Below are 24988 nucleotides of genomic sequence, written 5' to 3' on the forward strand. Positions count from 1 at the left end.
GGAGGCAGAAGTAGAAGGATAAAGCATTCAAAGCCATGGGCTGGAGAGATGGCTCAGCAATTAAAGGGGCTTGCTAGCAAAGCATGACAGCCTGGGTTCAATTCCCCAATACCAACATAAAGCCACATAAACAAGGTGGCACATCCATCTGGAGTTCACTTGTAGTGGTAGGAGGCCTGGTGCATTAGTTCTCTCTCTCTCTCTCTCTCTCAATCTCTCTCTGCTTGCAAATTAATTTTTAAAAAAGCATTGGTATCAAATTGGTATCAAAGGCCAGTAAGCTAGAAAGGGGCTATAAGGAAGGGAGAAGAGGGGAAGAATTAAGGGGATGGTACTGTATATATGTAAGTAGATGAACAGATTACTAGGGGTGGAATGGCCTAAGTGAGGTCAGAGGAAGAGATTGAGTAAAGGAAGAATTGGGGGGAAGGATAACAAAAATTTAAGAGGGTACAAATAAGCTGTATGGAAACCTACTTTTTTGGACAATGGTGCACCCAGAAACCATAGATTGTTACTAGAAAAAATTTCAGTGCCAGGAATGGGATACCTTCCAGTGAATTGCTGGCCAGGGAGGTTCCTGATGCCCCCAAAACAGGCCATTGCCAAGGCTCTTTGTTTTCCCAACATAAGTAGATAATAAGACCCTATTGCAGAAGAATTCATGTTTTGGCTACAAGGTCATGGAAGAACTAAGCTGGAGCTGAGCTGAAAACCTCCTCCCTGTAGACCAGCTGACAGAAAGCTGGAAAAAGCTATGCTGCATAGGGAGAGAGAAATCATCAGTGAAGATAACAAGTGGAAACTGTAAGTCTTAAGTTGGCCAGCTAAGCCAAATGTGCCAACAGGTGCAATAGTGGCATGTCTGTTATGGGTGAAACCAACCGCTCTCTAATCAGACTGGAGGTCTGCTCTATGGGAAGGAATACATGCCTGATACTGAAAAACGTATGACAGGGGAAGTCATGAGCCCTAGAGGTATAATGCCTGCTGGCATACTAAATGCATATATTATGCTCACCAAACTGGCTAGTAAGCACTTCTCTTAAAAGTTCATACCCATATATTAATGCTACCCTCACTTTTGGTTAGAGAAGGTTCTCTTTACAGATGGCGGTGACCTCTAGGGATGACTCAAAAGGCACAGTGGTGCTGAGAAGAATTGACAGAGGAGTGCTCAGCACTGAAACAGCTCTATCACACCTTCCAAGGCTCAGGGTCCATTGCAGAAAACGTGGCAGAAACAATGTAAGAGCCAAAGACAGGGTAGGACTGCTTACAATACAATTTCCAGATACAAAATGGCCTAGATATCCACGACCTCGCAAAACCTGGTACTACCTACAGAAGTCCTTCATAATAGGAGGAAAAGATGATGGCATCAAAATAAAAGAGAGACTGACGGGGGGAGGGGATATGATGAAGAGTGGATTTGTGAAGAGGAAAGTGGGAGAGGGAATTATAATGGTTTATTGTCTATAATGTTGGAAATTGTCAATAAAAAATATTTAAAATTAAAGAAAAAAAGAATTCAAGACCAGTCTGGGTTACATAGCAAGACTGTTTCAAAACACCAAGGTCTGGGAATGCAGTTCTGTGATACAGTTCACACTTAGCATGCTAAGGCCTAGGCTTCAATCACAAGCACCATAAAAATTATAAAAGACATACTGAATAAAATGAGATTTACTAGTTATTGCTAGAGAATATTTCTATTTTCATTAAGTTTCCTTTCCAATCTACCTTTTAGTTCTCATCCTTAACTATTAAAGAAAAAGCAATTTCCAGAGAACTCAAAATAGCAATTCTTTATAATGGGAAAACAATAATAACTCAAAAAGTATTTTGTTTCTTTATTTATAAGCAGAGAGAAAACAAGTGTCAGGGCTTTTTACCACTGCAATGAAATTCAAAGGCAAGTGCCACTTTGTGCATCTAGCATTACATGAGTATTAGGGCATCCAACCTGAGCCAGTAGGCTTTGCAAGCAAGCTCCACTAACTGTTGAGCCATCTCTCCAGTCCTTCAAGATAACAATTCTGAAGAGTCTACCAATTTTTATGAAGAGCTATAATCAACCTAGATGTCCACTGCTAAATGAATAAAGCAATGTGGTATATATACACAATTTCCTATGCCACTTCTAAAAGAAGGAAATTCTACTGTGTTATAACATGGATGAAGCTCCAGGTCAATATACCATGAGAATAAGACAATTACGAAATAAATTCAATTAATTCAATTCATGTACATATCCAAAACATTCAACAACAGAGAAATAGAAAATAAAAGAGTAGTAGCCAGAGGTGAGAAGAGGGGAGATAGCTTAATGTCAGGTGGGCACAGAGCTTCAGTTGCAAGATAAAAATTTTCCAAAGAGATGTTTCACAATGTTTGTATATTCTGAATACAAATTAACACTTCCACAAGGTTGGCATGCAAGATTAATGTGTGTGCCTTTACCAAAAAAACCTTGTCAATTTTTATACAAAAATTTAGCCATGCCGGGCATGCTGGCGCACGCCTTTAATCCCAGTACTAGGGAGGCAGAGGTAGGAGGATCACCATGAGTTCAAGGCCACCCTGAGACTACATAGTGAATTCCAGGTCAGCCTGGACCAGAGTGAGACCCTACCTTAAAAAAAAAAAAAAAATTAGCCAGGTGTGATGATGCAACACCTTTAATCCCAATACTTGTGAGGCAGAAGAAGTAGGAGAGTTTGAGGCCTGAGACTAAATTGTGAATTCCAGGTCAGCCTGGGATAGAATAAGACCCTACCTCAAAAAGCCAAACAAAAACTAAAGAATCTTGTCCATGGTTATAAAAGTTTCTCCACATACTTCCTTATTTTATGCACAAAGAAAGTTATCACTGAAGTGACATAACATAACGTATTTGCTTATAGAACTTACTGTAGACTTACTCTTGATAGGAGGGTAACAAAAAGTACCATCAGAACAGGTTTGTTTTCTCAGTTTACAATTCTTGAAGACCCTAGCACACTCACAGGTACGCCTACCTTGAGAGCTGTATTTTATAACAAGATTCCAGATGGGCTTCAATACTAGACTCACACAGGCCCTTAAAATGCTTAGCTGAGGGTCATGTAATCATTTTACTTCTCAAAACTCATGTTTTATATTGAATTTTCAAGTTACATAAAGTCATTATAAAAGCCACATCATTCCCCTTAGTATATCCAACTTTCAGTATTTCAATATATCCAAGTCAAAAACTAACTCACTTGTTACTTGTTAAATTACTATATGAAGAAACAATTCAAGTACACAACATGAAAAATCTGGGTCATGTATTAACTAAAAATCAGTAATTTTATAGTGGTTGCAGCCATTAACAACACCCTTGTGTCTCAAGACCTACCACAGCAATGTATTTTTCTGCTGTCGAATTCATAAAACCGTACTAGCAGTGACCACCACTTTCACTGGATGCATGTTCAATTTGTTCACTACAAAATAAAATGTTTCCTGTCTTGTTGGCTCAGAGCACAGTAAATACCCCGAAATATGGTGTGCCTTGACATGGTGAATGACCTAATCTGAAGCAGAGTACAGAAGCTGTAAGGTCTCTGGCCTCCTCCTGCGCCCTCCATCTTGAAGCAGAACACAGAAACTGAGTGGAAACTGAGTGTCTCTCACTCCTTTTCCCTGAAGCAGACCATCAGACCCAGGAAAGGTCACTCTGACTTTCCCCTTCAATCTTCCTTCAAAGACTCTCATGTGACCAGCATGCTGCACTACATCTGAAGGGAAGGCATATCACAAAAAATATAAAAATAAAAACACGCTGAACAAGCAGGTCTCGCTGGACTTCCCACAAGGTATTTCCATTAGATCACAGCCCTCATCCACTACCACTTCTACATCACTGCCCACACGTGCAGTTTCCCCTGGGTCACTGGCTCTTCATTTCTGAAGGCTTGTGTGTTGTAAGCATATTAATGTTTGTTATGTTTTTCTTTTGTTAACCTGCCTTATGTTTTAGAGGTCTCAGTCCTTGCAGTACATGAGCATTACCCTTTCTTTTCTAGACCACTTAGGGAAGAAACTGAAATGTTGTCTCATAATAGTAAAAAGGGACATTTACTTTTGGGGATCAAAAAGCTTAAAATTAATCACATTATTGGAAAATTTAAATCTTTTTCCTTTCATTTGGATTTCTTGGACACTTCTGTGTTTTTACTGCCTATCTCTGGCCACCAGTAAGGAGGAGACAAACATGTAATACCACAAAAGCACCAAAATAAGATTACTTCAAGTTAACAACAACAACAAAAAAAAAAACCCAGAAACTTTCCTTACAAACATTATCAAGGACCTTAATAATCTTCAGGACTCATCAGAAGTCATTCAATCAACAAATATTTATTGATGGTCTACTAAGCACCAGCCACAATAATAATTTTAATGTCAGAACACATCACTCTTTTAAAATGCCTCATTTTGCATAAGATAATGAGTGTTTAGAGTAGTGTGGCTACAGACAACAATGTTGATGTCACTGGGTAAAAATCAAAGGGCTTCCATTTCCTCTTTCATCTTATTTCCAAATATGTGCCTTTTCCTTTCAACCAGAGGAGTCATACTGGCCCATAAATAGCAGAGCTCACTCCTGACTGGCACTGACGTCGCCCTCTGCCAGAAGCCCTCTCTTGAGAAACGTGTTGTCTCCCTCACCTCAAGTGTTTGTAAATTTGGTCATTACTCAGTAAGTCCTGCCCGCCACCTCTACACAACATGCTTTCTTCCCTTCTCTACTTTCTATGCAGCCCTCCATTTACTTGACTTGTGTCTGTTTTTTCTTTTTTCATTGTGATTATCACCTCTCAGTATTGCTTATAGAATGTTTACTGTTTATTTCACTTTTTCAATGACATGTCTAACAGAATCCTTTTAAAACACAAATCATGAGGGCAAGGACTGCTGTTTTAATCAATAAGCTATGCTAAGTACCCAGAACAATACCTATCACATAGTAGATACACACTGTACATATTTCAGGGTAATTTCTTTTTTTATACAGTAATGGCCATGTAGAGTAGTAGACAGTATATATTATTACCCTTACTTTAAAGATGGGAAAGTCTTAAGATGGAAAATAAAGAGGGACTTTTTTTTTTCTTTTCTCTATTTTTTGTTTTTTTTGAGGCAGGGTCTTGCTCTAACTCAGTTTGATGTGGAATTTACTAGGTTGTCTCAGGCTGGCCTACAAACTCATAGCAATCCTCCTATCTCAGCTTACAGAGCGCTGGATTAAAGGCATGCACGACTGCAACGTGCCCAGGATCAAACCAAAGTCCTTGTGCTCATGAGTATTTTACCAGTGCTACATCCCCACACAATGCAGACTGACTCTGCCTTCAAGACTATCACACTGTTGGCTAGTTGCTGAAACAGAACTCAAATTGGTATATTTGAATTCCTCAAATAACACTATAGCAATAATTTGATGAACTATAAAAATAAGCCTCCACATATATAATCAAACTTATGTTAATATGTATTGTTCAATAAATCCTTATATAAAAGGTTAACAATGCTCGATTTACTGCTGGTTTTTCAGGGCTGGAGAGATGGCTTAGCAGACAAGGCACTTGCCTGCAAATCCTAACAACCCTGGTTCAATTGCCCAGTGCCCACATGAAGCCAGATGCACACAGTGGCACATGCATTGTGAATACATTTGCAATGTCTGGAGGCCCTGGCATGCCCTTCTCCCTCCCTCTTTCTCCTTGCAAATGAATAAATAAATAAATATATATATTTTTTTAATTTCAGTTTTCAAAAAAGCCAGGCATGGTGGTACACGCCTGTAATTGCAGCACTCGGGAGGTAGAGGTAGGAGGATCACTGTGAGCTCAAGGACACCTTGAGATTACATAGTGAATTCCAGGTCAGCCAGAGCTAGAGTGAGATCCTACCTTGAAACCCCCCCCACCACCCAAAAAAAATCAGTTTGCAGAATAGAAATATAAGAGCCAAACTATGAGGACATGGCATTAATAGTAATACTATTGCCTCTGTTACATTCTCTGAATTTCTAATACCTTTTATTAAATGTGTGACATTGCTTTTTTATTGTGATTTAGCCCTTTATTCATATTAAACTTAGAAAGGAGTTTAAGACAGAGGATTCCACTTTCAGCTCAGAAGTAAGAGATCTTTAAGAAACAAACTTGTAGGGCTAGAATGATTGCTCAGTGGTTAAGGCACTTGCTTACAAAGCATGACAGCCTGGGTTTGAGTCCCCAGTACCCATGTAAAGCCAGATGCACAAAGTGGACATGTATCTGGTTAGAGGCCCTGGTGAGCTCATTTCATTCTCATTCTCTCCTTCCTTCTTTCTCTCTGCATAGTACTAGTAGTGCACCAAAACACAGTGCTAAAAAAAGTAAATAAAGTAAGACTTACTTCTGAATAACAGATCATTGGTAGAAAGTGTCTTAAAATAGGACATCAAATAAATATTTGTATACACCTTTCCTAAAATGTTTTTACTTCCAAACAGAAAAATAGGTGACTCAATGAGGTGAGGTAGTAAATAACACTATCTTGTTTGTTTGAAATAAAATGTTACATGACCTTTTTTCAAGGTCACAGAATGAATGAGAATGTCAAGACATGATCTGGCATTCTACCTCTTGTATATGCTGACCTACACTTCCCATTTCCTATCTGAGTCCTGGTAGAGAATTTGTTAAATTAAACCTTGTATGCATATACTTTACTGGAGCTATTACGAAGAGGAATGTCCAGATAGAGATCATTTTGTGATTTCCAAAGGAGCTGGTTATGAAAATGAGTTACAGTAACAAATGCTAAACTACAGGTTATAGGTCAAACCACAGACGTATCTTGCTAACTGTTTTAGTTAATTAATTAATGCAGAGAGAGAGAGAGAGAGAGAGAACAGGCATGCAGGGCCAGCAGCCACTGAAAACAAACTCCAGATGCATGTGCCACTTTGTGTATCTGGCACAACGGGGATACTGGGTGATCAAACCTGGGTCATTAGGTTTTGCGGGTGAGCACCTTAACCACTGAGCTATCTCTCCTGTTCTCTTGCCAACTTTTGAGATGGTGACCTCCAAGTTCACCTCCTGCTTACTATTCATGAAGAATGGCAGTAGTCACAGGCCTTAGACCATTTCCCTATCACTCTTTCCTTATCACAGATCTTAGACTACCCCTCATGGAGAAGCTGGTGCTTTTTCCCAGCAGAGGCAGAAAGTCTACGAACCTCTGTCAGTTGTTTCAGCTGCTCTTTATTGGCATTTAACTCCTCGTTGAGGCTGCTCCTTCGCATTTGTAGCGCACAGATCTCCTTCCTTAGTGGACTCACTAGCTCATAGAACCGAATCTTAAAACAAAAAACTCCAATCAATATGTACATTTGACATATAAATTACAATTCAACTTTGTCCATTTAAAGTATATTAAGCACACTCTTATTCATACTTTCTGTGGTGTTACTTACTCTCCTTCAACTGTGGTCTCAATGTAAGTGGAAAATTCCCCCCCAAAATCATAAGTCATTAAGGTACATTGTTGTGTTGATCTTACTATTGGTTACTGTTGTCAATGTCCAATAGTACATAATGCATGAATTAATCTTACTCATGCACACATAGGGAAAAAACAAACATGCTGCAAAGAATTCAGCACTATAGTGTGAGCTTCCTTCCACAGGGATTGTGGAATATCTTCCCTGTGGCTATTTTCAGTAATGAAATACGATATCTACAAAATTAAATGTCCTGGGTGTTAGTATATTGTGTGTGTGTCATTATGGCCAGCTTTGTTGTTTTAAAAAAATGATGCAAGACACTTACAGATACATATTCTGGAATAGAAAGCTGATCTTCAGGGAAAGATTTCAACTTTGAATACTGCTCTTCAGTCAGTTCCAAGTCACGTAGGTTTCGACGCACATCACCAGCTTTCTCCCTTAGCTGATGATTTGTCTCTTCTAGTTGTTTCTGTCTTAACAAAATGGTTTCCATTTCTTGTTTCATTAGTTCTTGATATTTTCTATGTGAAGAGAGAATTTACGGCAACTTTAGAGATTTAATTTTCTCAGTGTTCTATATTTATACCAACACAAAATTTCAGAACCAAGAAACCTAGTGGTATTCTTGGCTCACTGGTGCTTATTTACTTAACTAGTTAAACAGAAAATAACAATTCCATGCAGAAAAGTACATGTGTAGTTAAAAACTACTAGAGAATTGTTATTAAAAAATAATTTAAGGGCCAGGCAGCATGGTGGTGCACACCTTTAATCCCAGCACTCGGGAGGCAGCGGTAGGAGGATCATCATGAGTTCAAGGCCACCCTGAGATTACATAGTGAATTCCAGGTCAGCCTGAGCCAGAGTGAGACCCTACCTCAAAAAAGAACAAAAAGAAAAAGAAATAATTTAAGCCCAGTGTGGTGGTGCACACCTTTAATCGCAGCATTTAAGAGGTAGAGGTAACAGGATCACTATGAATTTGAGGCCAGCTTGGGACTACAGTGAAACCCTCCCCCCACCAAAAAAAAAAAAAGCGAGAGAAAATGGGATTTCCAGGTAAAATGGCTGCATAGGATTCACACCAATCTAACCTAGGGAAGGATTTGAGCAAAACCACAGCAAAATACACTCTTCATCTTAAAAGTGAAGGTTAGCTGGGCGTGGTGGCGCACGCCTTTAATCCCAGCACTTGGGAGGCAGAGGTAGAGGATTGCCATGAGTTCAAGGCCACCCTGAGATGACAGAGTTAATTCCAGGTCATCCTGGACCAGAGTGAGACCCTACCTCAAAAAACCAAAAAAAAAAAAAAAAAAAAGTGAAGGTGTATAGGTTTACCACAGTGCAAATGCAGGAGAAACTAAGACCTATCAGAATGGAGGAAATCAGCCAGAATCCCACCGAGGAGCTTGTGAACCTGCACGCCCACCCAACACCCAGCTTCAGGAGCAGGGCCAGAAGAAGGGGATTTTCCCACCTCATCAGCCTCCCTACAAAGTCAAGAAATCTGGAGGGGAGACAGCAGGGCACAGGGCAGGACCAGCTGAGCAGTTCCAGTCCAACTCCAGCCTTCCTGCACTCTCCCATTCCCCAACCATCAGAACCACAAACCTCCAAGGAACACATTCAGCTCCCAGAGGCAGGGCATCCAGCACAACTGATCAGAGCCACAGATCCACAGCACAACATGGAGGGATGGAGGTGGGCACTCAGCATTGGTGAGTTGGAAGCCACCCCAAAAGGTAATGAGGTGGACTGACAAAAAAGCAGGTACATAGGCTTGCACTGGAAGTGCTAATCTCCCTTTGTATGTCAGGGGAGGTTACAGATTACATATTCTTAGTTGGCTTTACCATTCTCAATTAAGCTATATTTGGGAGTTGACTATTGTTGACTTTAATGCTTTCAGATTCTTAGGGCCTTTGTCTTTTTCTTCTGTCATTACTGGGGGCAGGGTCTAATTCAGATTCAGGCTCACCAGGAACCCATTTCAGGACAAAATCTCAACCTCCCAGCAATCCTAACACGATTCAGGATGTAGAGCAACACACACCCTTAGGGATTTCAGCTTTATAAGGCTGGCTGTTTCAATCCCCACACTTACATACTCTGTGCTGGTTTTTATTGACGGTGTATACTGTTCAGTTGAATTTTAGAATTTTCCAGTAAACTGCTCTACCCAGCCCACTAGAATACTTGAATCGCAGGCAAACTCAACACCGAGGATGACTTCTGCGGTTTGAATGGTGTACAAGAGCTATACTTGGCACCTTAAACTCCTACTCTGAAGGTACATAAAGTTGGATTTCCAAATACAAATGCACTGCAGATTATTAGAAAACTCAAGCATCAAATCAATTCAGGATGCAAAAATCGCAACATTGTAATACAAGAAACACGAAGAACCAAGACAATACAATCCCAACAAAATAATAAATGCATCAGAAATGCTCCCCCCCTCCGCATGACAGACTGTTTTAGATGAAATGCCTGACAAAGATTTCAAAAACATGATTTTATCTATACTCAAAGAAATCAAAGGAATCAAAGAAGAAAACAAACTCCTGATGGAATTCCAAGAAAACACAGGAAGCCATCTTAAATGAAATAAGGAGGTCATTACTAGACGTGAGCAAGGAAATAGAAATACTGAAGAAAAACAAGGTAGGAATTCTAGCACTGAAAAACACAGTCAAATAAAAAACTCTGTGGAAAGTCTCACCAGTAAAATGGATGAAGGAGAGAACATGATATCTAAACTAGAAGACCAGGTGGCAGATCTAATGCAGTCCAACAAAGAGAAAGACAAGCTAATAGGAAGGTATGAATGGGAATTTCAAGATATCTGGGACAGTAAGAAAAGATCAAACATAAGAATTCAGGGCAGGGCTGGAAAAATGACTTAGTGGTTAAGGCGCTTGCCTGTAAAGCCAAAGGACCCAGGTTTGATTCTCCGGGATCCACATAAGACAGATGAGCAAGATGGTACATACATCTGGAGTTCGTTTGCAATGGCTGAAAGCCCTGAGGCACCCATATTCTCTCTCTCTCAAATAAATAAAAGAACAGAACAGAATGCAGGGTATAGTAGGAGAAGAATTTCAATCCTGAGGCTTAGTAGGTATTTTCAACAAAGTCATAGAAGAAAATTTTCCTCAGATTGGGAAAGAAATGCCAATGAGGATGCAGGAAGCTTTCAGAACACCAAACAGACAAATCTGGAAAGACCTTTCCTTCTAAGTTATAATTAAACTACTAAACATACAAAGCAAAGAAAACATTTTGAAAGCAGTTAGAGAGAAACAGTAACTCACCTATAAAGTAAAGCCCATCAGGATCACAGCAGATTACTCAACATAAACTTTAAAAGCCAGAGGACTTGGAATGATATATTCCAAGCTCTGAAAGATAACAACTGTCAACCAAGAATATTTTATCTTGCAAAGCTATCTAACCAAATTAATGGAGAAATAAGGACATTCCACAACAAAAACAGGCTAAAGGAATTTATGACAACTAAGACCGCACTACAGAAAATACTTGAAGGGATACGTCATGCTGAAGAGAAAGCAAAGCACACACATGAGAAACAGGAACAGTAGCCTATACACAAATAACAGCAAAAACAAGAGAGTAAAGGGAAACAGGAAGCACTACAAAACAAGAATGGCAAGAATAAACACATACCTTTCAATAATAACTTTTTTTTTCTAAATTTTTTTTATTTATTTGACAGCAACAGACATAGAAAGAAAGACAGATAGAGGGAGAGAGAGAGAATGGGCGCGCCAGGGCTTCCAGCCTCTGAAAACGAACTCCAGACGCGTGTGCCCCCTTGTGCATCTGGCTAACGTGGGACCTGGGGAACCGAGCCTCTAACCGGGGTCCTTAGGCTTCACAGGCAAGTACTTAACCGCTAAGCCATCTCTCCAGCCCTCAATAATAACTCTTAAGATCAATGGCCTCAATGTCCCAACCAAACAACACGGGCTTGCAGACTGGATTAAAAGGCAGGATCCTCCTGTTTGTTGCCTCCAGGAAACCCATCTCTCAATAATAGACAGATACTGTCTTGGGGTGAAAGGATGAAAAACAGTATTTCAAGCAAATGGGCCTAGGAAACAAGCTGGGTTTGATATCCTAATATTTGGCAGGATAGACTTCAAACCAACATTACTGAGGAAAGATAAAGAAGGTCACTTCATACTGATTAAAGGAACACTCCAACGGAAGACATTACAGTCCTAAATGTTTATGCACCTAACATGGGGGCTCCCAATTTCATCAAACAAACACTATTAGACTTAAGGTCACAGATAACATCAAACACAATCGTAGTGGGTGACTTCAATACCCCACTCTCATGAATTAACAGGTCATCCCAGCAAAAAATAAGCAGAGTAAAATCTGGACTAAATGATGTCATGGAACAAATGTACCTAACAGATATATACAGAAAATTCGAGCCAAATGCTACAGAATATACATTTTTCTCAGCAGCACATGGGACATTCTCCAAAATATACCATATCTTATGACACAAAGCAAATCTTAACAAATACAGGAAAACTGAAGTAATCCCTTATACTCTACCTGACCACAATGGGATTAAACTACAAATTAGCAAAAAGAAAAATTATATAGCATACAGAAATTTATGGAGACTAAACATTACACTATTGAATGATGAATGAATCACTGAAGAAATCCAAAAGGAAATCACTAAATTCATAGAATCAAATGATGATGAAAATACAGCATACCTAAACCTTTGGACACAATGAAGGCAGTCCTAAGAGGAAAATTATAGCTTTAAGTGCCTATACTAAGACATTATAGAGTTCACAAGTAAACAATTTACAGATTCACCTTAAGGCCTTTGAAAAACGAAGAATAAGGCAAACCAAATATCAGTAGCCAGGAAGAAATAATAAAGATTTGGGCAGAAATTAATGAAATAGAAACCAAAAAAAAAAAAAAAAAAAAAAAAAACCAAAGAATCAATGAAACAAAGTTCTTTGAAAGGATAAACAATTGATAAACCCTTAGCAAATCTGATGAGAAGAAAGAGAGACAAAAATTAATAAAATTAGAGATGAAAATGACACCATTACAACAGACATCAAAGAAATTCAGAAAACCATAAGGACATACTTCAAGAACATATATGCCTCTAAATTTGAAAATCTGAAAGAAATGGATGATTTCCTTGATTCACATGATCTACAACAATTAAATCAAGATGAGATAAACTATTTAAGTAGACCTATAACAAGTACAGAGATCCAAGCAGTTATAAAAATCTCCTACATAAAAAAGTCCAGGCCCCGATGGACTCGCAGGTGAATTTTATCCAACCTTCATGGAAGAATTAATACCACTGCTTCTCAAATTTTCTATAAGATAGAAAAGGAAGGAATTCTACTGAACTCCTTCTACAAAGCCAGCATCACCCTGATACCAAAACCAGACAAAGACAGAATTAAAAAAAAAAAAAGAAAGAAAATTACAGATGGATCTCTCTCATAAACAGAGATGATAGATGCAAAAATTTTCAACAAAATATTGACAAACAGAATACAAGAATATATCAGAAAGATTATTCACCCTGACCAAGTAGGCTTTATCCCAGAGATACAGGGATAGTTCAATATATGCAAATCGAGAAATGTAATTCACTGTATAAATGGACTGAAGGCCAAAAATCACATGATCATCTCAGTAGATGCAGAAAAGGCAATCGACAAAATACAACATCCCTTCATGGTAAAAGTCCTACAGAAACTGGGAATAGAAGGAACATATATCAACATAATAAAAGCTATTTATCACAAACCTACAGCCAACATAAGACTAAATGGGGAGAACTTGAAGCTTTTCCACTAAATTCAGGAACAAGACAGTGTCTACTGCCCCACCTTTATTTAATATAGTACTGGAAATTCTAGCGATACCAATAAGGCAAGAGACATTCATAATGGGATATAGATTGCAAAGGAAGAGATCAAAATATCATTCGCAGATGATATGATTCTATACATAAAGGACCCTAAAGACAAACTGTTAGAGCAGATTAACTTTTTGCAACGTAGCAGGATACAAAATGAACACACAGAAATCAGTTGCTTTCCTATATACTAACAACAAATATGCAGAACATGAAGTCAGTGACTCTCTCCCATTCACAACTATCTCAAAAATAAACAAATAAATAAAATAAAGTACCTTGGAATAAATCTAACCAACGAAGTAAAGGATTTCTACAATGAGAACTTTAAAACACTCAAGTGAGAAATTACAGAAGACACAAGGAAATGGAAAGACATCCCATGTTCTTGGATTGGAAGAATCAATATTGTGAAGATAAAACCTCCAATAGTCAAAACAATTTTGAGCAACAAAAATAAGGCTGGGTGTACCACCATACCCAATTTTAAGCTATATTACAAAGCCATAATAACAAAAGCAGCATGGTACTGTCACAAAGACAGACACATAGATCAATGGAACAGAATAGAGGACCCAGATGTTAATCCAGGCAGCTACAGCCATCTGATTTTTGACAAAAATGCCAAAAATATTCATTGGAGATGATATTTTATACATGTAAGTAGAAGAACAGTTTACAGGGAGTGGAATAGCCTAAATGAGGCTAGGGGAAGACATTAAGAGAAGGATGGGGGAGGGTCAATCAAAATTCAAGATATTCTGAATAAGACATATGAAACCCTACTTTTTTGTATAATGGAACATCTAGAAGCCATAGATTGTTACTAGAAAATTTTCAAAGCCAGGGATGGGATACCTTCCAGTAAGTTGTTGGTCAGGGAGGTCCCAGGCCCTTGGTTTCCCACAAATAATAGATGATAAGACCCTATTGCTGAAGATTTCACATGCCTGGGTGGCAAGGTCACTGAGAAATCAAGCTGGGGCTGAGCTGAAAACCTTCACCCTATAAACCAACCAACTGAAAGCTGGAAAAGCTGCACTGCATGCAGTCATTAGGAGACAGAAGTCATCAGCAGTGAAAACAGTGGACACTGGAAACCTCAAGTTTGGCCAGATAGGCCAAATGACCAAACAGGTGCAATAGTGCCATGTCTGCTGTGGAGGAAATCAACTGCTCTCTACTTGGACTACAAGGAAGGAACACATGCTTGGTACTGAAAACCTAACCAAAGGCCTATAACACGGGAGGTCATGAGCCTTAGGTGTATACAGCATGCTCTTGTCTGGCTAAATGCATGTATTATTCCTACCAAATTGCCCTGCAAGCATTACACTTATGTTCAAATTCATGTATTAGTGCTACTCTCACTTTTGGTTAGAGAAGCTTCTCTTTTCAGATGGTGGTGACCACTGGGATGATCCAAAAGGCAACACAGTGCTGAAAAGAAGTGACAGAGGAGTGTCCAGCACTGAAATATATCTGTCACACCCTCCAAGGCACAGGGTCCACTGCAAAGAGGGGGCAGAAAGAATATAAAAGCTAAAGGAAGAGGACCACTCCTTACATAACTGTCCACACAGAAAATGGCCTTGATGTCCATAACCTCACAGTTCCTAGTAATACCTTCACAAGACCCTCATAATAGGAGAAAAAGATGATGATACCAAAATAAGAGAGACTAACGGAGAGAAGGAGGGGATATGATGGATAGTGGAACTGTAAAGGGGAAAGTCGGGGAGGGGATGGAATTATCATGGCTTATATGGTCTATAAGTATAGATGTTGCAGTCAGGTTCGTATTGCTGGTACAAATCACCCAACCAAGAGCAGCTTGTGGGGAAAAAAAAAAAAAAGTTTATTTTGGCTTACAGGCTCGAGGGGAAGCTCCAAGGTGGCAGGGAAAACGATGGCATGAGCAGAGGGTGGACATCACCCCCTAGCCCACATAAGGTGAACAGAAACAGGGGAGTGTGCCAAACACTGGCAAGAGGAAAGTGGCTATAATACTCATAAGCCTGCCCGAAACAATACACTACCTCCAGAAGGCGTTAATTGTACAATCTCCATCAGCTGGGAACCTAGCATTCAGAACACCTAAGCTTATGGGGGATACCTGAATCAAACCACCATATTCCGCCCTTGGCCCCCAAAACTGATAACCATACACAATGTAAAATGCAACACATTCATCCAACCTTAAAAGTCCCCATAGCTTTTATTAATTCCAATGATGCTCATACATGCCTCTAGTCCAAGATCTTTTAAGTGAGCCATATTACCAAAAAAATTCCCCCAAAACCTATAATGACACTTTGACACTGTAAAAGATGGCATTGTGCATAGCAAAGAAATATTCAGCCAATATAAGATTTAAAACAACCAGAGCCAACATCCAACTCAGTAGCTTAAAGTGCAGTCAGCTAGCCCAGTCTCAAAGGTTGTCATCCCTCAAACAATTTACAGGTGAATGGGCAGAAGTTTAGGTCCAAAGATTTCATTTTTTTTCTATGCCACATCCCTCTGCTCACACCAGTTCATTTCTACACAAAGCAACTGCACAACTTCTCAGGACACGGGCATAACAGCAACCTTTCACACAGTTTGCCTCTAGCCCAGTCCAACCAAAGCTCTTTCTCACCCTCATAAGCCAAACCTCACAGTCCATAGTTTTTACTGCATTCAAGTCTTTCAACTCTGACCAGAATAGTCCATCAACCTGTACTTACAGGACTGCAAGGTGTCTCTTAGGCCAAAGTTTAAAATCCTTCCACACTTCTTGAAAATCAGCTCTAAAATGCCAAAGCCACACAGTCAGGTGTCTAGCAGCAATCCCACTCCTCGGTACCACTTTTTTTTTTTTTTAATTTTTTTTTTGTTCATTTTGTTTTATTTATTTATTTGAGTGTGACAGACACAGAGAGAAAGACAGATAGAAGGAGAGGGAGAGAATGGGTGCGCCAGGGCTTCCAGCCACTGCAAACGAACTCCAGACGCGTGCGCCCCCTTGTGCATCTGGCTAACCTGGGACCTGGGGAACCGAGCCTCGAACCGGGGTCCTTAGGCTTCACAGGCAAGCGCTTAACCGCTAAGCCATCTCTCCAGCCCGGTACCACTTTATTATTGCAGTCAGGTCTGCATTGCTGGTAGAAATAACCCAACCAAGAGCAGCTTGTGGAAAAAGAACTTTATTTTGGCTTACAGGCTCAAGGGGAAGCTCCATGATGGCAGGAAATACGATGGCATGAGCAGAGGGTGAACATCACCCCCTGGCCCACATAAGGTGGACCACAGCAATAGGAGAGTGTGCCAAACACTGGCAAGAGGAAACTGGCTATAACACCCATAAGCCTGCCCCCAACAATATACTGCCTCTAGAAGGCGTTAATTCTCAAATCTCTATCAGCTGGGAACCCAGCATTCAGATCACCTAAGTTTACTGGAGACACTTGAAACAAACCACCATAGATGTTGTCAATTAAAAAAAAAAAAAATAGGGGCTTAGTGGTTAAGACATTTGCCTGCAAAGCCAAAGGATCTCGGTTTGACGCTCCAGGATCCGTGTAAGCCAGATGCACAATGGGGCACAAGCATCTAGAGTTCGTTTACAGTGGCTAGAGGCCCTGGCGTGCCCATGCTCTTTCACTCCCTCTGCTTCTTTTTCCCTCTCAAATAAATAAATGAACATATAAAAATATATTTTAAAAATAAATATTTTTAAAATTCAAATTACACATTTATTCTGGTTATGTTGAAGTCTTTTGTCTTTGTTTTTCCAAGGTACGGTCTCACTCTAGGCCAGGTTGACCTGGAGCTTACTCTGCAGTCCCAGACTGGCCTTGAACTCAGTGATCCTCCTACTTCTGCCTCCCAAGTGCTGAGATTAAAGATGTGCATCACCACGCCCAGCTTTTTCTTATTCAGCGCTTTGGACTTTCTTATCAAAGTAGGTTTTCTCTCTCATCCTGGCATGCCAGAGTATCTCTTTACAACAGCAGCACTGAACCCCAGTTAAAGATCCATCCAACAAATGAAATTAATATGAACATATTCGTCATGCTCAGAAAATCCATAAGCTAGAATCTAAAATAACTATTGCTGGTTGCCTACCCAAAGACTTCAAGGAAGTAGGAACAATTTGATTTTAGCCTTCCCTACAATACCAGTCCTACTCAGGCAGACATGCTGCTAGGCTTCCTGTCTGTCAGAAAATGAGCCAATGAAAACACAACCCCAGAGCCCACTCCACTGGCCCCTTGGTTTGCTTTGTATGGAGCGGAACTGTTCAAAACGTTGTCTGCACTCACTGTCTTCCATTCTTTTCCAAGTAAACTGATGCTCATCAGGTTTTGAACCTCCCTGCTTAAGTCAAGGTCACCAATGACATTCAGGTTGCTACCAAACCAGTCTTAGTCCTTCTCATAGCACATGACACATTTGCTTTCCTGCCTTGGTACACCTTCTTGGCCTGGCCTCCAAGACGACTCACTCCTCCACCTTTCTCTTTTCGCTCCGGCTTATTCTCAACCTCCTTGCTCCCTCTATGCTTATACACAATTCCTAAGGGGATCTACCCACTCTCATGACTTCAATGTTTGCTTGTCACAATGACTCCCACATTTGTACATCTAGAGCAGATTTCGTGTACCATAATGCCTTCCCCTGTACTTAAATAAGACAACACTAACTGAACACGTCCCAAATGAAATTCCTGCTCTTTACTTACATGCCCATTCCAATGTACTTTCTAGGCTTAGTTGACAACTCTTTTTATTTAGTCAGGCAAACAATGTAATGCAATCTTTGACTCTTTATTTTCTCTTAAATCCCTCATCTGGTCCATCAGACCCTTTTGTCAGGCTGACCATAATATTATGCTCAAAGTTTGGGAGCTGGTCAGTTGGGAAGCTGCTTGGTATGCAAGCATGAGGACCTGAGTTTAGACCCCTAAAACCACAGAAAAGCTGTATACACAGACACATGTAAAGATATGTGTATATATACATATTCAGAAGTCCACCAACTGTTTTCATTGCCAGCACCGCAATGGCCTCCCAACTCTCTTCCCCCCACACCAGTGGCACTGGATTTGAGAAACGTCTACCCAAGTGCTGTCCCAATGGTATCAGCATCACCAGTGAACCTGGAAGAAATGAAAAGCTAAGAACTGGGGGCTGATCCTCCTCATCTAATACTTTAACAAGTCCTCTAGGTGCTAGCACTTATGCTAAAGTTTTAGATCCATGATCACATAAGCTAAAAGGTAATAATTGGTCAGAGAACTTTTTAGAAAATCAGTAAAAACAGTGGAGCATGCTTTGCTTTGCTTTGTTTTCTGAGACAGGGTTATTCTATGTGGGGCAAGCTGACCTCTAGCTTGTGATCCACCTGCCTCAGCCTCTCGAGTGCTGTGCATACAAGCATGTGCCCCCATGCCCAACATATGCTTTGATGTCATCTAAATCTAGGTTACAGTGGCATAAACATGAAATGAAATTACATTTAACAGCTGAATGGATTTCGGGCTTTAAGAAAACTCTTTCTTACTTGGCATCCTTCTGTTGAACAGTCAGCTGGTTGTCTAATCTCAGAGTTAGGAGCTGCTTCTGGTGAAGTGCATCATTAAGCTTTTCCTCCAACTCTTCAATCTTAAGAGAGAGTAAGATAAACTCTAAGCTTGAATTTCATTTCTAAGTTTCTCATAAGGAAAGACCTTCTATTAAAAATATCTTTACAAAACCACTAGAGGGAACAGAGAAAACCAGACAGGCTTACTCTTGTAATGGCATTCTTAAACTACAAAGTCAGCTTGAAATACAGTTTGAAACAACTGTCTCATGGATATTTTTTACCAGGCTATATTAAGATGATTTTTCCCCTTAATCCACACTCTTCAAATCTTACTGGCAATTGATGTTTCATGTTGGTAGCTTTCCCAAATATTTATTTTCAGGCCAGACCAAGCATTTTGTATTGCAGATCTATTTTGTTTTATATAGTTTTATTTATTTATTTGAAGGGGGAGAGAGAGAGAGAATGGGCATGCCAGGGACTCTTGCCACTGAAAACAAGCTTCAGACACATACACCACTTTGTGCATCTGGCTCCGCATGGGTACTGAGCCATCTCACCTCCCCAGTCCCAGGGATCCATTTATCTGAGACTACACATCTTCTACTGACTACCACACAGGCAATGCTAAAAGCATTTAAAACAAAATGTGTAACTGTTGAATATACCTAATCCTGCATTCGCAGAAGGAAAAAAAAAAATCTGAGTCATTTGATATGCATGCTTGCACAATAGTTTGCTCACTAGTTTCTCTGTCTAAAGTTTTATAAACCTCTACATCTTTTTTCTCTTAAAAAAAAAAATGCAGCCGGGCATGGTGGCGTACGCCTTTAATCCCAGCACTCGGGTGGCAGAGGTAGGAGGATCACGGTGAGTTCGAGGCCACCCTGAGACTCCATAGTGAATTCCAGGTCAGCCTGGGCTAGAGTGAGACCTTACCTCGAAAACCATAAAAAAGGGGGAAAAAATGCTTTCAAGCCAGGTGTGATGGTGCACGCCTTTAATCCCAGCACTCGGAAGACAGAATTTGAGACCACCCTGAGACTACACAGTGAAATTCAGGTCAGACTGGAGACCTTACCTCAAAAAAAAAAACAAAATACATACATACATAAAAATGCTTCTAGCCGGGCGTGGTGGCGCACACCTTTAATCCCAGCACTCGGGAGGCAGAGGTAGGAGGATCACCATGAGTTCAAGGCCACCCTGAGACTACAGAGTTCATTCTAGGTCAGCCTGGACCAGAGTGAGACCCTACCTTGAAAAACCAAAAAAAAAAAAAAAAAAAAAAAAAAAAAAAAAAAGCTTCTAAGTCACTGCTTTGTTTAAAAGTTCTAAATACTTGTTTAAGACACTAGTTTTGTTGTTGCTGTTGCTGTTGCTGTTGCTGTTGCTGTTGTTTAGAGAGAGAGTGGGCACATCAGGGCCTCCAGCCACTGCAAACAAATTCCAAATGCATGTGCCACCTTGTGCATCTGGCTTACGTGGGTCCTGGGGAATAAAACCTGGGCCCTTTGGCTTTGCAGTCAAGTGTCTTAACTGCTAAGCCATCTCTACAGCCTGATTCTAGTTTTCTTAAAAAGTATTTTATGCCAAGCATGGTGGCACAGGCCTTTAATCCCAGCACTCAGGAGGCAGAGGTAGGAGGATCGCCATGAGTTCGAGGCCACCCTGAGATTACATAATGAATTCCAGGTCAGCCTGCCTTAGAGTGAAACCCTACCTCGAAAAAAAAAAAAAAGTACTTTATGTATTTATCTGAGAAAGAGAGGGAGAGGGAGCAGATGGAGAGAAAGAAAGAATGGGTGCACCAGGGCCTCCAGCCACTGCAAACAAACTCCAAATTCATGCACTCCCTTATGCACCAAGCCTACATAAGTACTGGTGAATCAAGCATGCGTACTTAGGCTTCACAGGCAAGTACCTTAACAGCTAAAGCCATCTCCCTAGCCCAAGACACTATTTTTAAACGGACTCCTGCCAATGACTTCTTTATGTCGCCAGCTTTTAAAATAAAACACTGTTCTAGCCCAAATAAACACTTGCAGCCCCACTATGCTGTACTTTGTCTTAAACTCCACACATAACTATTGGTCTATTTAGTGAATTCTCTGGCCTTCCCTTTCAAACAAAGCAATTCCTGAGATTTTTGTTGTTGTTGTTGTTGTTTTTATCCTTCCCGGTAGGGTCTCACTCTAGTCCAGGGTGACCTAGAATGCACTCTGTAGTCCGAGGATGGCTTTGAGCTCACAGTGATCCTCCTACTCTGCCTACCAAGGACTGGGATTAAAGATGTGTGCCACCATGCCCTGCCTTGTTTTATATACATTTTATTTGAGAGAAAGAGGAATACCAGGGCTGCAAATAAATTCCACAAACATGTGTCACACTGTGCCCCTGGCTATATGTGGGTGCTGTGGAAGCTTTGCAAGCAAGCATCTTTATCAGCTCAACCATCTCTCCAGCCCAAGGACACCTTGTTTTTCTATAAAGGCAAAGTCCAGAAATTTGTCTGGGGTAGACATTTCCCTACCTCAAGGCCCTTGATTTGATCACCAGCACTCGGGGGGGGGGGGGTTATATTTAATTCATTTATTTGAAAAAAAAAAAGAAAGAAAGAAAGAGGCAGATACAGACAGACAAAGAGAATATATGTGAACTCCAGATGCACGTGCCACCTTGTGATCCAGCTTTATGTGGGTACTAGGGAATGAAAACTGGGTCCTTTGGCTTTGCAGTCAAGACCCTTAACCACTAAGCCATCTCTCCAGGCCAAGAATTGTTTTTTTTTTTTTTGTTTGTTTTTTTTTTCTGGTAGGACTCTGAATTAGTTTACTATGCATATGTACAAAATAAAACAGAAGACTAACTTAACAAGAGAAGGTAGAACTTAAACAACTTGGTGCTGGGGAGGGGCCAGGAAGAACTGGACCAAGAGTAAAGGTGGAAAGTTCATCACTGGAGAAATTATTTTCTTAGGAACAGAAATAATAGCATTAAAGCATTGCCTGCTGAAATCACTGTATATTTCTGAGGGCTAGAGAAATCTCTACCAGGTCTTACATAAACTACTCTGTACCTGTAATGAATTAACCACACAGGACAGAAATACAGGACTAGGACATCCTTTTTCATGTGATAAACACCACTTGTTAAAGACAATGTTACTTAAGTTCGACTCATACTGTGATACAGTAACTATCAGATACATAGTAACTAGCAAGTAGGAAGGTAGCACAGAAATCACATTTCTAGGGGGAAAAAAATAGATTTAGTAATCTAATTATGATCTTGATTCTCACAAAGAAACTAGTCAGTCACATCCAGATCAATGAAACAGAAAACAACAGAGATAGAAATCACCCTTAGGTAATCATATTAATGCTGAAGTCTAAAAAAATGAGCCTACAGGGGCTAAAGAGATGGCTTGGTGGTTAACGCACTGGTCTGCAAAGCCGAAGAACCCAGGTTCTATTCACTAGGACCCATGTAAGACAGATGCATAAGGCGGTACACGCATCTGGAGTGGCTAGAGACCCTACCACGTCCATTCTCTGTCCCTTTCATAAACACACACATAAATGAATAAATTTTTTTTTAAACTGAAGTTAGCTCATGTGGTGGTTTGAAAAGATGGCCCCCAATATATTCTGGGTTTTTTTTTTATTGTTTGTAGTTTGCATCTGCAGCCACCTGGCTAGAGGTAGTGTCACTCCTGGGTGGATCTTAAAAGGTGCGGTGGTGGGTTCCAGATTTCAATCTAAAGATACGCAAAGCGTGCCTGGCTGGAGTTCCTGAAGTGTGTTGTGCCTTTTGGCTTGTGCTTCTCTCTCTCTCTGCTTAGTCCTGTGAAGGCAGGCTAGCTTCTTCTGCCATTTATGGAACTTCCCCTGGATCTGTAGGCTTCAATAAATATCTCTTCCTCCATAACTGTGCCTGGTCTGGAAGTTCATCTCAGTGAACCTGAATCTGTCTGCTACAGCTCATTCATGCTCACATGTAAGTTACCCCACCTTTCAATATTCAATGAACAGGCTGCCCTGAACAAGGAATATAAGTGTATCATTTAAGTGCAGCAAACATGTTTCAGTTTCTTATTATCCACAGTTTAAAAACAAGAAAGCATGTTAAACAAAGAAATATATGCCCAATCTTACCTTTGTAAGATAATCCATTTTCAAATTGTCAATCAGCATATTTTTCTGGGAAAGCTCTATTTTGAGTAACTGAATATTATGAAGTAGTTCTTTTCGTTCAATTAACTGCCTGGTGATTTTGACTTTACCATCTCGCTCTTCGGATGAGGAAATATCATCGGTATGAATGGTTGTTTCTAAGCTAATATCTTCAGATTCCAGAGAACTAGAGAAGTTTGCTTTTTTTGACTCCTTAGGAATTTTTCGAGACATCATTTTTTTTATGGGCCAATCTTCTGTAGATCAGAAAGAAACATCCAGCTTACATACGGTGAAAAACCACTGCAAAGAACAGAGTGTAGTAATGAGTAGTAGAGAAGTGCTACACACTTAAGTAATCTGGAGGACCTCAAATCTAAGCCAAATTAGTACTCACATTATTGTTCAAAATCAAATACACCTTCATTAAATTCTAGTACAAACTTAGGTGTTGTATGAAGTAAAAATATAAATTTGGGGGCAGGAATCTTTCTGACAGAAACAAAAAAATGTACAAGATCAAGGTTTAAAGCCCATTAGTACTCAAGACGGCATATAATAAAACACACACACACACAAACTAAGTGAGAAAATGACTGCTGATTTGGTCAAGGTTAAGGATTTGAACAGACATGGTGAAAAGGAAATGATGTAGGTATTATTAGCGTTTGTGTGGAGGTGAAGGAGACATAAGAACAGAAGAGGCTGGCAGTCTAGCTGTAAAAGAAACCTCTGTGAAGCGAGGGACCCCTCTCCCTACTCACTCCCATAGTGTACAATGCACACACCTATGCACACCTTCAAACAGTGAAACTGCGAAGCCTTACACTTAAGTCAAGTGTTTAGAGATTATTCTTCAGACAATGGGGCATCGTTGAAGATCGTTTAAACGTTTTAACAATGAAGCGAATTTTTGTTGTTGTTGTTATGTAATTTACTTGAGAGAGAGGAAATTAGCGCATCAGGACCTTCATCTCTTCAGACAAACTCCAGATGCATGAGCCTCCTTGGGCATCTGATTTACATGGGTCCTGGGGAATCGAACCTTGGTCCTCTGGCTTTGCAGGCAAGCTCCTTAACCACTAAGCCATTTCTCCAACCCCCCCCAAAATATTTTTAATAACTAGCTAGATCACAGAATGAAAACAAAGAAGGGAGAAGAGAAACTCGACTATGCCCTAAATCGAACGTCGTAGCCTCTCACTGGAATTTTTATCACTCCCTCGTTTAAATATTTCACGGTACAACAAAACACTGCCTGGTGTTTGCGTATGTAGATTTTCTACGCAGAATGGTGAGGGAAGAGGGTGTGTGGAGGGGATAGGAAGGATAGTTAAGACAGGCCTCCTTTGTCTCTCTCTTCTTCAGTTTGAAGGGAAGAGGGTGAAGACAGGTGAGATCACAGACCGGGACCCTGGCAGTCCGCGCCCGGCGGCTGCACGTCAGTTACCGTTCTCTGTCGCGAGCGGGAAGGAAGGGAACACGGACCGCTGAAATCTACCTCCCAGGCGCCAGCGACCCAGCCCGCCTCACACACGGCGAGGAACCGACAGCGTCTCCGACCGGCCCCTCGGGCTGCCACCCCTCACCAAGGGACCCGGGCCCCAGAACCGTTAGGAGCGGTCACCAAGACAACCACCCAGGCACCCTCGGGAAAGCAGAAGAAGCGGCGGTGAGCACGTGCCCGCGCCCCGCCCTCCCCGGAAGCCAGTCCGCTCTCTAGGTCGGAGGCGCGGGGAGCGATGCATGCTGGGAACTGTAGTC

General features: G+C 40.6%; 1 protein-coding gene across 3 annotated transcripts in view; it reads right to left on the bottom strand.

The window, feature by feature from the left end:
• Positions 1 to 24886, bottom strand: part of Pibf1 (progesterone immunomodulatory binding factor 1) — a 229421-nt gene extending 204535 nt beyond the window's left edge. The window contains exons 1-5 of one of the 3 annotated variants that reach the window (XM_004651021.3): positions 24675 to 24886; positions 23207 to 23481; positions 19026 to 19126; positions 7854 to 8052; positions 7262 to 7381 (exon numbers count right to left, since the gene is read on the bottom strand). In XM_004651021.3, coding sequence (XP_004651078.2) covers positions 7262 to 7381; positions 7854 to 8052; positions 19026 to 19126; positions 23207 to 23461 — 675 coding nt within the window. In that variant the 5' untranslated portion in view covers positions 23462 to 23481; positions 24675 to 24886. Of the gene's footprint in view, positions 1 to 7261; positions 7382 to 7853; positions 8053 to 19025; positions 19127 to 23206; positions 23528 to 24674 lie in introns of all 3 variants that reach the window. The other 2 variants (XM_045145518.1, XM_045145519.1) reach the window with 2 other exon arrangements.
• Between the last annotated feature and the right edge of the window lie 102 nt (positions 24887 to 24988).

The sequence above is a fragment of the Jaculus jaculus genome, chromosome 3 (assembly GCF_020740685.1).
Source record: "Jaculus jaculus isolate mJacJac1 chromosome 3, mJacJac1.mat.Y.cur, whole genome shotgun sequence".
NCBI lineage: Eukaryota > Metazoa > Chordata > Mammalia > Rodentia > Dipodidae > Jaculus > Jaculus jaculus.